Source organism: Prionailurus viverrinus, chromosome D2 (genome assembly GCF_022837055.1).
Source record: "Prionailurus viverrinus isolate Anna chromosome D2, UM_Priviv_1.0, whole genome shotgun sequence".
In the NCBI taxonomy this organism is placed as follows: Eukaryota; Metazoa; Chordata; class Mammalia; order Carnivora; family Felidae; genus Prionailurus; species Prionailurus viverrinus.
The window spans coordinates 86,524,226-86,537,589 of record NC_062571.1 but is presented as its reverse complement, the minus strand read 5'-3'; the positions used below and the strand labels follow the sequence as shown (position 1 = coordinate 86,537,589).

The following is a 13,364-nucleotide window of genomic DNA, read 5'->3' as shown; positions in this document are numbered from 1 at the left end:
CACTCCCTCTCGTCGTCGTGACACGGGGATGTGCCCCTGTGTTTGGAGCCTGTCCACGGTGCCCCCCACTTTCACCCTCCTTTCCCTTTCCTTGGTGTCTCTGTGTAATCCCGATAAGTTCACGCCATTTTCTCTTTGTCCTTGTCCCGGGTTTTAACCTGAGGGACCCTTAGCTCGCAGGCCCGGCCACCATGCTGGCTTCTCTGAAGCCGGAGCCCCTCCAGGTCCGGCCCCACCCCTTCCGGGCAGCCGCTGCCCCGTGGCTGCCTCTCAGCCCCGGGGACACGTCAGGCCCCCTGGGCCTCCGCCACCTCCCTGCTTCCTGGGGCCGTCGCTGACACCCGAGGGCCCGCTGGTGCCTGGGGCCTGGCTGTGCCCGCCACAGTGAGAGTTCCCAGGGAAGCCTCCGCCCTACTCGTGAAGACGTCGTCTGCGGGCTGTCTTCCGCGGTCCTGACGGCCTGCTGTAGCGTGAGGATTTGGGGACACTGAGAACTTCTCTGCCTTTGCCTTGTTTCACATCAGGAGGTTTTCCTGTGGTTTAAAGCTTCAAATGTCCAGGAGTCTTGTGTCCCGAGGTGTGTGGGATTGGGCTGATGCGTTCCTTCCGGTGCTTCCCCAAAGTTCTGTCGTGACTGTTGCAATACAAGTGACACGGCAGCCTCCGTGGGCCTCGGCCCACGTCCCCCAAGCCGAGGACGCCCCCACCCCCCGCAAGCCTGGGCGTGCCCAGGATTCAGCACCGGGCCACCAGCCCCATGCAAGGAGGAAACGCCTGCTCGAGGAACAGCGGGGACCCATCCGCGGGCCCCCTGTGCTGCCATCGTGTGAGATCAGGTCCTGGGTGCTGAGGCCCTGTGTGTTCCCAGATGAGACCGCACAGGATCCGCCAAGGCATTTGAGGACCCCCAGCTGCTGGGAATTTGTTCCGATTTCTCCAGGACAAGCACTGAAGCCAGGACAGCACGGCACCTCACGGAGCTGGGTCGTGAAGCGGGACTCCACTCAGAACCTGCCCTTTTGACAACCAGACCGACCCATTTCTGGAGACAGGGGTCCGAGCTCTATGCAGCCCAGAATGGGGCCGTCTGCCATGAGCCAGAAAACAGCCTTCAGCCGCTGCTTTCCACGGAGGGGACCTTGGCCTTCGAGCGCAGAGATGGCCTTTAGGCTGACAAGTAAGTCTGCAGCTGGCACCCCTCGGTCCCTCCGAAGGCCGTGGCCAGCAGAGCATCGTGTGGTAGGAGGTCCTGGCTGGTCACTGGCAAATCGTAACTGTGTGCACAGAAAGGGGACGGCTGAGTGGTCAGCCCGCCACGGAGGGGTTGGCCTCGGCAGAGCCGGGGTGCCTGTGCTGGTCCCCAGCCCACACCCCCCTGAAGGTGTCATCAGGGCCCGAAGGTGGGGCCGGGCGAGGAGACACACAGAGGTTTGCCAGGGGGTCCACGGTCAGTCAGGCAGAGCAGGGCAGCGCTGAGAACCCGAGGTCCCAGGCCCGGCCTGGAGCCTGAGTCCTGCTCCTCCGGGCGCACCTTGTGTCCCTGTCAGCCTTGAGCCTCACCTCTGTGTGCAGGCAGGGACAGCCACATCCCTGTGCTCCCACGGCTCCTCACTCCATCCTGCCCGGGACCGGTGCTGAGGCCCCGCAGCCAGGATCCTGCCCATGGCTGCGTTTCATCCGGGAGAGGCGCCCTGCTCGAGGCCACTGCTGAATCCCGACCATCCGCATACGAAGGGCGTTGCTGGAAGAGCCGGCACCCCTGCACCCTCCCACCCTGTCAAGGGACCTGGAGCCCACCCTGATCGATGCGCCAGTCTTCTGACAGTGGCCAGGGGCACGCTACCGCACTCCGTGTCAGGGCTAAAGACCAGAGAATGCGCATCTTTCAAAGTTCGCCTCATCTGAAGACTATTTGTTACAACCACACAACATAATGTTTGAGGCCCCACAAGGCAGAGGTTCACAGAGACTTTGATTCCTGCAGAATTTCATATTGTGTCTAACACCAGAGTTACAGGCTGGCAGTATTTTGATGATGAATTCCCAGCCTTCTTTGCCAGGAGAAAGAACAAGTTCTCCCCTTCTATTAAATAAAAGATGAGACTTCATCCAGCCACATAGAGGACTGGATCCCAGTCTTCGGAGGGTTGGTGTGGGTGGTCAGAGGCTGCCAGAGACGATGAAAGTGAAGAATCATCATTACTGTTACCACCACTATCACGTGGCACCATCCTCATCATAGCCATCACCACATCACCACCACCACCGTCCTCATCATCACCACCACCATCGTCATCACCATCACCATCATCACCATCATCACCATCATCATCATCACCACCATCACCACCACCATCCTCATCATCACCATCATCACCATCACCACCATCCTCATCACCACCGCCATCATCATCACTACCACCATCACCACCACCATCACCACCACCATCATCATCACCACCATCATCATCATCACCACCATCACCACCACCATCATCACCATCACCATCATCATCACCATCATCATCACCATCATCACCACCATCATCATCATCACCAGCAGCAGCAGCAGCATCAGCACTATGTATAGAGCAGCCATTGTGCTAACTACTTTTCAGGCATCATCTCAGTTTTCCCATCTGTAGAGTCAGGATGATAACCATGTCGCCCTGTAGCACTGGGATTGAATGAAGTGATGTAGGCAAAGTAGGAGGATATGGTTTTACACACAGAATGTCAACAAATATCAGGTATTCATATTACTGCATTTAATTCTTACAACAGATCTTAAGAGTCAAGTACTATTATAATTCCAATTTTACAGGTGAAAAAAAAGGAAAATGATGATGCTTGTCTGAAAATACACAGCATGTTTGGATGAAAGTCCAAGTTCAAAGACAAGTCTGTTGAGATCAAACCATTAATGCCCAACAAACGCTCCGCCTCCTGTGTCATCCCTACAGTGTAGATCTGCCCTCCTCCTCTTTCTCTTCCTGTCCTTCCCCTTCCCCTTCTTCTCTTTTGTCTCCTCTTCCCCTCACCCATTCCTCCCCCTCCCCTCCCTCTCCCCTTCCTCCTCTTCCCCCTTGTCTTCTCCTTCTTCCTCTTCCCCTTCTTCTTCTTCTTCTCTGTTTTCTTCCCCTCCTCCTTCTCCTCCTCTTCCTCTGTGTTCCTCCCCTTTTGAGGACAAGGACTATGAAGCTTGAAGAGGCTAATGAATATCCAGAAGACAGTGACCGTGAGCCATGGGAGGGTTCTAGTCTTGCCTGGGTCCTGAAGCGTTGCTCTCAGCCACTTCACATGGCACAGAGCGGTGGATACCAAACCACAGGACGTTTACAAAACAACCTTGTTTTATGAATTCCTTTGACAACTCTTCTCAGAGAGAACAGCCATGCATTCAGAAGGCTCACACAAATGTGTTAATTACATCCAGACAAATTCAAGAGGAAACGCTCAGAAGGACACCATTCTGTGGCTGTAAGAAAGACGTCTAAAGACCACAACACCTGTCCCCTTTAGGAAGTGAGACCTGAGGCTCTCCTGCATTTAACGTGTGTCCTAGGAAATCACAGGGAACAAACTCAACCACAGAATCTAAGTCAACAGTTTAGCCGCTGCTTTCTGGGCACCCAGCACGTGCCTAGGGCTGGAGAAGAAGACATGAACAAGCCCTCATGCTGCATGCAGGGACGTGCCTGGCAGCCAGAGAGGCAGATCCCCCGGTGGCTCCGCCGAAAGCATCGTGTGTCCGGGCCACCTGCTGCAGGAACCCCACACCTGCGAGTGCAGAGGAGAGAGCGGCTCAGTCACTCAGGGTAAGGTATGGCGTGCAGGCCAGGTGACCAGATGGAAACCAAGCCAGGCCTGTGAGCGGACAAGGGACAGGAAGAGCAGGTGTCAGGATGAAGCGTCACGACGAAGGCACAGAGGTGAGACAGCCATGAAGACAGGAGGCGGGTGGACCGATTGGCAGCCTGAGGAGCTGAGAAAGCACGTGGCTCTTCTGTGGTGATGCCACCAAGAGGCTCACAGGGGACACCTGCGTGGGCTGTGGGCAAACAGAGGCATGTCCTGGAGAAGCTGAGACCTCTCTGCACAAACCAACGTGAATGTTTTAGAAAAAAAGCCATGACCCAGGCGGTCTCCATCCCTGGGAGAGTGAGGTTGGTGCGGTGCTTCCTGGGTTGGGGGGCATGTCGGCACCCCACTTCACACACAGGGAGACCTCGGGCCCCCGATTTCCAGCCCGTTGCTTCTTCGTTGACAAAACCTGGACCGTCCTGGAGGGTGTGGCACTTTCCTGCCCAGTGAGGATGGACCTGGTTATGGGTTTAATCGTGTCCCCCGCCCCATTCGTACGTTGGAGTCCTAGCCCCAGAACCTCAGAATGGGGCCTTATTTGGAAATAGGGTCGTCGCAGATGTAATTAGTTAGGATGAGGTCATTAAAGTGGGCCCTAATCAAATGACTGGTGTCCTTAAAAAAGGGGGCCATTTGGACATGAATGCACATGGGGGAACGCCATGGGACCACGAGGGCAGAGACCTGGTGGATGCCTCTACGGGCCAGGGGACACCAGGTATAGCTGGTGAGCCACCAAGCCAGGAGGGACTGGGGACAGAATCTCTCGACCTCTGAAAGGCACCCATCGGTGATCCTGGCTGAGTGCTGCATGGTTGGGGGGGGGGGGGGTGGTCTGCCATGAATGACCCAGGAGCCCAGGAGCCATGTGGCCTGCCCTGGCCACCGGGGGCGACACAGCAGGCCCTCAGGCACACCTGCTGACAGAATAAAAAAACCCAAAAACCTGTGCCTGCCTTCTGAGGGTGATTCTCTGAGAGTCACCTGGTGTCCCACACTCGAGTCTGATCGTAACTGCCCCCAGTCGGCACAGACCCCACGGGTGAAGTCCAAACAAAACTGCCTCCACTCCAGACACCAGCAGACGGGGGAGTCTCCAGCCTGTCCCCACTTCTCTCTGACTTGGCTGTAAATCCGGGGGTTCTCATAACCTCTCTTCAGGTTTGATGATTTGCTAGAATGATTCACAGAGCTCGGGAGAGCACTGTACTTCAGGTTGTGGTTTTATCATAAAGGGCACAACCCGGGAACAACCAAATGGTAGAGATGCATAGGGTGAGTTCTGGAAGGGTCCTGGGCCTCTGTCCCTGTGGATTTTGGGTGCACCTCCTTCCTGGGACACCGGCCCACCAGCCAGGAGGCTCCTCCAAACCCACTGGTGTTGGTATATAGGCAGGACGGATTGAATCACTGGCCATGTGACCGAACTCGACATCCAGCCCCCTCCCTTCCTGAGGGTTCCAGCCCTCTTTTCACGTGCTGGTGTTTCCAGTGGGCCTGGCCCTCCCTTGAACCTGTCTGAGGGCACACCCCGAGTCACCGTGTCTTGTAACCTCAGGGGTGGCCAAAACGGGCTCCTTAACAAGGACACCCCAGTCACTCAGGAAATTCACAAAGAAAGCAGGGACAAAGACCAGACACAGTCGCTATTACCTGATGGAACCACCCCTGTCAGCTCATCGCCCGGCCAGCCGGCCCTCGGCAGAGTGTGGCACCAAGTGGTCACCGGTTGCAGACGATGGTGGTAAAGCAGAAACGCCATCCAAGCTGCCCTCCCCCTGGGAAGCGGACCCAAGGACAAGGAGGGAGAGAGAGGTGGTTTAAATGAAACCAAGGTCACTTGAGACGGGCCACCGGCACCTCGGAGAGCACCGCAGGCTGGCCGTCTCCTGCAGGGACCCCAGTGGTGGCCGTGGCACGTGCAAACACGGTGCTGCCAGGACACTGCTCCCGCCGTGGCCGCCCCCCTGCCCATCGCCCACCTGGGAGAACGCAGGGTCGCCGCGGGGCGGGGCTGGTGGGTCCCTCCAGAGGCCGCTGCCCTGGGCACTTCCTGCTGCACGTTTTATGACCATCTGGAGGAAGATGCGGGAGGCCTCTTACCAAGTTTATAGTCAAAACCAGGAGGCAGAGCTAATCTATGGAAGAATCCAGATGCTGGACTATTTCACCAGGACTAAGCGAGCAGGATCCCGTTCGCATCACAGGATGGAGGTGCTTTGAGGCGTGTCAAGATCGTCTTGTCCAAACCGCCTGGTTGTACCAAAACGAGGCCCAGAGAGCTTCCATTATTCGCCCAAGAGTTTGCAACGAGCCGTCCCCACGGAGGCTCAGAAGCACGTTGAATTCTGCACGTCCACGTGTGGCTTCTTCTCCGGGACCGGGCGTCGGCCTTCACCTCCCTCCCGCTCCGGTGCTGCCGTCGGGGCAGCGTTACGGTGAATGCCGTCTATTTGTGCACGGCCTCTCGCGTGATGGTGTTAGAAGGGGGGGGGGGGAGGGGGGAGGTGGGCGGGAGCTCGGAGGGGTTCGCAGGTTATCTCACGAATCCTCACAGCTCGGTGAGGTGAGCACTGTCATCGCCCCACACGAGGACTCTGGGGTGTGCGGACCTCAGTCCGTCGGTGCGGACCGAGGTTTGGCCTTTGCTGCGTCCGGGGCCCCCCGTGAGCTTCCCCTTGGGGTGGCAGGATGATGGCACACTGGCGACTGGACACTGGGGTCAACGGCGGGCGCCTCAGACGCGCGGAGCACCATGCCCCCCAGCGCGCAGCTGCTGCGGCGACGGTGCCGCCTCTGGGCCCCTTCCCCTCCTCTCCCGGAGAGAGGCACGTCTGCGAGTCTGCGGCCTCTGGGCACACAGCAGATGTGCAAAGTCCCGCGGCCTGAGCTCCCTCAGCCTCAGATGAGCCCGTTAGAGGTCGTCATCCGCAAAAAGGAAACGGTGACCAGACGTGCCGCGTCTAGAATCTGGTTGCACGGAGCACGCGTCCGGCGAGTTTTACCAAATAGCCTGCTGCCCTGCGCACGTGGGCGAGGTCGGCAAACCCTGTCGCTACAGACTTGGCGGCCGGGTGGACGTCGCTCGTGCTCACGTACGCAGGCCGTCAGCGGTTCGGCTGGACAAGCTCAGTAGCAGTCAGAGGGCGGAGGGAGCCAGGAGCCGGGGAGCTGCCCCTCAGAGTGAAGGGACCCCAGCACCGCGGCCCAGACTTGGGGACCCCTGCTCTGCGGGAAAGGCTGGGCAGGACCAGGCCCTCCTCAACCTATGCACTTGACCTGGAAGATTTCCCAAAGCAGGGTGTCGACCTGGCGAGGGGTCTGCCATGCGGCAAAACTCTTTCCGGATGAGAGGCCTTTCCCACCCACCCGGCCAGCAGGACCTGTGGGCACCGATTACCGTGTCCTTGGGGTTTCTGCCTCTCGTCCCTGGTGATTCGGCCTGAAGCTAGTTGTATCCCAAGTACTAGAACTTGCTTTTCGGTAAAGGTACGACACTCATTCAGCCGTGAGACTATTAAAAATATATTTAGCAAGTTTGCATTACTTTTGACCAATTCCAATTGAACCGATAGCTTCACAATATGGAAGGCACCCAGCACCTCTGAACAGAGTATTGTGTTGAGTGAGCGGTAAAATGTGATCATTGCTGGGCTTGCAACGTTCCTATTAATCTCACTTCAAGTTACAATACGTGTCTTGTTTCCACACTTCTATTTTTAACTAATGAAAATTTATTACAAAGAACTCCTAATTATACCCTTTGGATTATGATACAATTGCAAATCCACTGGTAATTTTCTTTTTCTTGAAATTCCACATAATCACATAAGCAGCAAAGAATGTAAGTTCTCCTGAAATAGTTGGTCTATAAATAAGATTCCCTAATGGGCCGAGCCAATGTTTTTTCTTTTTTTCCCTTCGCACATTTTGTATTAGGTTGGATTAAGGCATAGCGCAACCCTGGTGAGTGTTAGACATAGAACGTTGTATATTCTCGGCACATCCTGGAGCCGGTCACTAACGGATTTCCGCGGTATCTTGGATAGACAGTGATGGAAAAAGCAGGTGTCAGGAGGCAGGGACCTCCTTGGTCCCGGCCACTAAGTGATGGTATGACCTTCAGTGGGCCTGTCCCCTCCCTCCCCAAATGCGTGGATGGTGGAGGTTTGCCGGACAAGCCCTCGCGGGCATCTGTCCTGTGTGAGGCAGGACATTTAGCAGCGCGTCCGGCCTCGACATCTCCAGGTGCCAGCAGCGCCTCCCCGGCGGTGATAACCACCAATGTCTCCAGGCACCGCTGGGTGTCCCCTTGGGGGGGCACCATGCCACACCTGTGTCAGGAAGCCCCTCCCTGTATCTGGCGTAAGTGACTCTCACTGACTAACTCGCAGGGTAAGGCTGGGTTTGCAAAGAAGCAGGGACGTGCCGTGCTCTTGAGGGGCACATCCTCTGCTCTGACGTCTCCACGTAGGTGCTGGCGGGCCCGCAGGAGGTGCTGAGGCCAGGCGCCTCCCAGGGGACTTCTCTTTACAGTTGCTGGTCTAACCCGACCAAAGCGCATCAGAAGTGAAGGTTCTCTGAACCAGGGGGTCTCGGGACACAATGGATTTGCACCGGTCCTTGCGGGAGTCACTGGCCGTGGGACCTGACCGTGGGGAAGCGTGGGGCAGGGTGGGCCAGAAGGAGGCCCAGCAGAGGGTTCCGGGGGGGTCAGAGCGCGTGGCTCTCCAGGCCGGGGCAGGGGGAGAACATGCCTCAGGGCAGAGCCCAGGCTGTGAGGCGGGGCAGGCGCGGCGGCTGGACGGGCTTGTTCCCGTCGGGGAGCAGAGGGTGAGAGGGGCATCGCGAGAGAGCCATGTCTGCTGTTCCCCGAACATCTTGCAGCAACGAATGCCCAGGTGTTTGGGAAGCAGGTTCCCAAATGCTGCTGGAATGAGTTGTGGACCCGAGAGCACCATCGAGCGGCCGGGCGTGTGACAGAAGGCGGGTGCCAGGTTGGTGCTTCGCGAGAGTGGGCTCTTCCCTTCCTCTCGGCCGCCAGCCTGGTAAAGGCGGCCTGTTGGATCCCCTGGTGCCCGCCGGGCCCTGGCTTGTGCCCGCTGCGTCTGGGCGGTGGCTGTGGGCCGGGGGGAACCGGAGGGAGGGAACGGCTCCAGGGCTTGCGGGTCCCACTCTGCACCGATCGCTGCGCAGACTGCCTGGGGTGGGGGTCGAGTTCCCCCTGTTGTCACTGAAACCTCCCTGTCGGGCTAGACCCCGGGACGGCGTTTTCTGTACGCAGGGTGACGACGGGTTGGTCTCCGGTAATTGTCTTCCTGCATTTGTCCAAAAGGAAGGTCTTCCCTGAAACGAAACAAACCCAAACACCAGGAAGAGAGCCGAGTGTGGGCTCCCGTGGTTTGTCAGATGGAAAGGCTTCTTCACCTCCTCTGACGGCCGGGTCTAGGCAGTGAAACGGTGACTCTGGGCTTCCTCCCACCTCGTGGGCCCTCGCACGCACCCACCGCCGCCTTCGCTCCCTGCCGGCGCCCCTGGGGTCAGGGTCTCAGCCTCAGCTCTGCCCCAAACGCAACAAAGCAGTCTTCGCCCCAGAGCGAAAATCGCCACCTTTGCTGGGCTGCCTGCACCAGGCTTTGAAAGGTTCTCCGAGTGTCTGCTTCTTAAAGAGTTTCCTGGGGGACTTTTAGGGGTGGGCAGGTGGGTCTCCGAGGGCACGGCTGACTGTCTGTGTCTCGTGCCCTAAAGGACAGAAGGCCACGCGAGTCCTGGGCCAGAGGAGGCAGAAGGAGTGGACCAGGACACCAAGACGCCGCCTCCCCAGATCCTGCTGCCGCTGGAGGAGCGGGTGACCCACTTCCGAGATATGCTCCTGGAGCGAGGGGTAAGGAACCGCTTCGGAGACGTGCTCCTGGAGCGAGGGGGCGGGTCCCGAACGCAGGTCACGGCTCCCCTGGGACGCCAGCCACCGAGCGACCACCCCCGCAGCCCCAGGGACGCTTTTCCTCCCGCACTGAGTGCAGGGCGTCGGGCTGAGGCTGAAGCGACACGAAGAGGGGCCCCTGCTTCTGGTCTGGAGGGTGCGGTGGCCGCCCGGCCCCCTTCCCCCCCCCCCCCCCCCCCCCGCTCGTGCCGGCCCCGGAGAGGCAGATGGGGGACGGGCACTGGCTGGCGTCGTGTACGGACAGCACCCATGTTGGGGAGCTTCCTGCTGGAGCCCGGCCAGGTCTCGGGGTCCGTGCCCCCCAGGGGGCGTCCCCTGTTCTAACTTGGACAAGCCGGGACTGTCACACCTGTGGATCCGTTCAACTATTTTCAGTGAAATGAGGATGTCTTCATTATAGTGGACTTGTGAACCTTGTTTTGAATTCAAGAGAGAAACAGTTTAGAACCAGATCTCCTTCCGGTGACTTTTATTTCCAGCTTTGGCTCTCAGGTATAAAATGAATCAGCTCTAATAGCCCACTTGGGCTTGTTCACAGAATGAGGCTGAACGCGGTACCGGGGGCCCTGTGTGGTGGTGACGGTCACGGACACTCTGGTGGCCTTGGGAGGCCTGGCACAAGGAGCAGATTCCCTCCCTGGCCGATCGCTGTGCCCAGGCCGCCTCCTGGGCCGGCCCCTCCCAACGGCAGGTGCCGCGGGCCCTTGAGGCCGGGTGTCGGGAGACCCCACCTCCCCCGGAGCAGGAGGTCGAGCAGGGCTCCCCAGAGTGAGGCTGGCATGAGGCCCTGGCGATGCAGGGCGACTGGGGTGTGTCAGCTTTAAGTGTTACAGGTAGGAGGGAGGCGGTCCACAGCGGGGGCCTCTCTTCCTTCCAACCATGGGTTTTAACATCTGCATCACTTCATCGGTCTTGTCATTCACTTACAAATGAAATACAGCCCTTGGCCGTGAGGGCCTGGAGGGAGAAGTCGCCTCATGAAGTCAAAACCGCGGTGGGGTGTGCGAAGCCCAAACTGGCACGGATGCGAGGTGACACGGCCGTGCCGGGAGGGGGGCCGGGGGCACAGGCCCGTGGGGGCCGGCCTGTGTGCGCTGATGACGATGGGTTACTTGAACAGACACGATGTTCGAACCTGCATGTGTTGGGCTGAAATTTTATCTTCAAAAGGACGTCAGTTCCTGCCTCCCCCCCGCAAACAATTTTTTCAAGACGTTGAGACCCTTTGGGGAACAAATCCTGCCATGTGCAATGGCCCGGGGAGCAGTGGGCCCCCTGCTCCCGCCCGGGCGGCTGCGTATCTCCGACGGGACAGGGAGAGACCCGCTGAGCCGGGACAGCCCTCACTGGGGCCTCGCGCTGCTCTCGGCCTCGTCCTGCACTCCGCTCAGCTGGGCCCGCTGGGGACGTGGGCCTGCGGGCTGCTTCCCCTTCTTCCCGGGGGGTCCCGGAAGCTGCCAACAGCGTGTTTATGCCGTCACCGCCACCCTTGGGGCTGCTCGGGTTGTGACGGTCCGGCTGGCCTCACGGCCCAGTGTCACCACCCTGCCCCGTCTCTCCCATGCCCTGCCCGCCTTCCACTCTCGCCTCAGGTCCCCTGCCCTGCCGCCCGTCCCCTGGCTAACACAGGATGCCACATGACTCCTGTGCCCCTTCCACATTGTCCAAGCTGCTGTGAGAGGCCTCAGCTCCTGCGGGGTCGGGACTGCCTGATGCTCCCTTGGGTCCCCAGGGCCTGGTGTGCAGCAGGCGCTCAACGACCTCTCGAGATTCCCCTCAGTGTCCATGTGGACGCTATCTGGGACTGGGCTGTGATGTCGCCACACGTGCCCCCTGACCCGCTGGTCCTGGAGCCCGCCCGCCGAGCCCGTGACGAAGGGGCTTATCTCCGAAGCACCTGTCATTCCCCGTTCTGTTCTCTCCACGCGCATGGCCACCAGGCGTCTGCAGGACAGGTCTCGGCATCACTCGGGAGAAGTGATAAAGCATACTCCTCCCCCGACAGAATCGCCAGAATGGGCTGCTTCTGCTCTGGAGAGCCATAGGCGTGGACACTCCTGAGGTTTGTCTCTAGTCTCATTAGGCATTGATCAACACGCGGGTGGCTGTCTGCCCTTGTCACGCACAGAAATATATGTAATTCTTAGTGTCTGGATCAACCTGGCCAGTCTGTTCCTGTTGACCCAGCCAGCAGGAGACGTGACCCCTCTTCCCTGAGACGTGATGGCATTAGGAGCCTTTGAGAAATGGAGGCAGGAACTTATTTTATCTCGTCTGCATGTCCCCCTCTTTGTTTGGGAAGCCAACCAGCCCGGCCTCACCAGCACAGCATCAGACCGACCCCCGGGAGAGCCCAGGGCTGCCTGAGACACCTACCTGTGTTTGCTAAGCCTGCCGGCAGGCCAGGGCTGTGCAATTTCTTGAATTTATCCCAATGGCTGTGGTCGAGCAGCTTTACTAATGAGATTTTCACTACGCTCTTGCCTCACCGAGGTGGGTGATTCCTTTCGGCCTTTGATTCGTAGATTCTTCTGCGTGAGAACCTTGTGTAGGTCGGGTAGATGTGAATCAGCAAAACAACACAGAAATGCCGAGTACCCACCCGGAGTTCTGAGTTTTCCCTGGAAAGAAGAGACCTGGGCGAAGCCTGAACCCCTCCTGTCTTAGGAGGATTTTGCAAGAATCCCACACGCAGCTCATGAATAGAAAAGATTAATCTGAATTTACTGCTGATGTCATAAAGCAATGCCACCATTTATGGCTTTTTGACTTTATAAAATATGCCAGCATATTTTATAAGTTACTCAGTGCTCAAGAGAATTTGATAGCTAAGCCCATAAGATTTCCTGTTGCTTGAAAATGAGGCACAGAAAGGTCACTTTTTTCATGGACTGAGTGATTAATAATGTTTTTTATTGCATTTGTACAATGCTTCAGTCCAGAAATTCATGTACTTATGGAACGATGGAGCTAGGTCCTGTGGGTTTCTCGTAGTTTAACAAGGGCATGTTTGGGGTTTTTCCGTGGGGATCACAGATTGGGGAAGGGCCTGTGGCTTTGCGTGTTTGTAGTATGTATCTGACGGCTCAAGGAAGGTTTTATTTTTGTTTTGCTTTACTGTATAAAGCACAGTAGAGCCTTAAAAAAAAAAAAAAAAAAAAACACTTCAGCCTGTGAAGGGGCAGGTCTCGTCGAATAGCAGATTATTAATGTGATCCCTCCTATTCAGGCAAATGTATTAGAAACATTTTATTGAGAACATCTTCCTCCTGCAAAGTATCCCTTAGAAGTGGGTACGGCTGGGGCACCTAGCCATTAGGACGCTGGGGTTAAGTATCCGACTTCGGCTCGGGTCATGATCTCACAGCTGGTGAGTTCGAGCCCTGCATCGGGCTCTGTGTCAACAGCTGGGAGCCTGGAGCCTGCTTCAGTTGAATTTGATGAATAAACATTAAAAAAAAAAAAAAGTATGGCTTTCCAAGGGCCTTTGGAGAGTCCCAGATCCTACCTTAGGGACCCCACGGCCCTGACCTGCTGTGCTCTCTGGGGTCCCTCT

At 57.5% G+C, this 13,364-nt stretch overlaps 1 protein-coding gene across 1 annotated transcript in view; it reads left to right on the top strand.

Annotated features, from left to right (window-relative positions):
- TCERG1L (transcription elongation regulator 1 like) overlaps positions 1 to 13,364 on the top strand; it is a 193,003-nt gene that overhangs the window by 161,888 nt on the left and 17,751 nt on the right. The window contains exon 9 of the mRNA XM_047826214.1: positions 9,613 to 9,748. Within this exon, the coding sequence (XP_047682170.1) occupies positions 9,613 to 9,748 (136 nt within the window). The remainder of the gene's footprint in view (positions 1 to 9,612; positions 9,749 to 13,364) is intronic.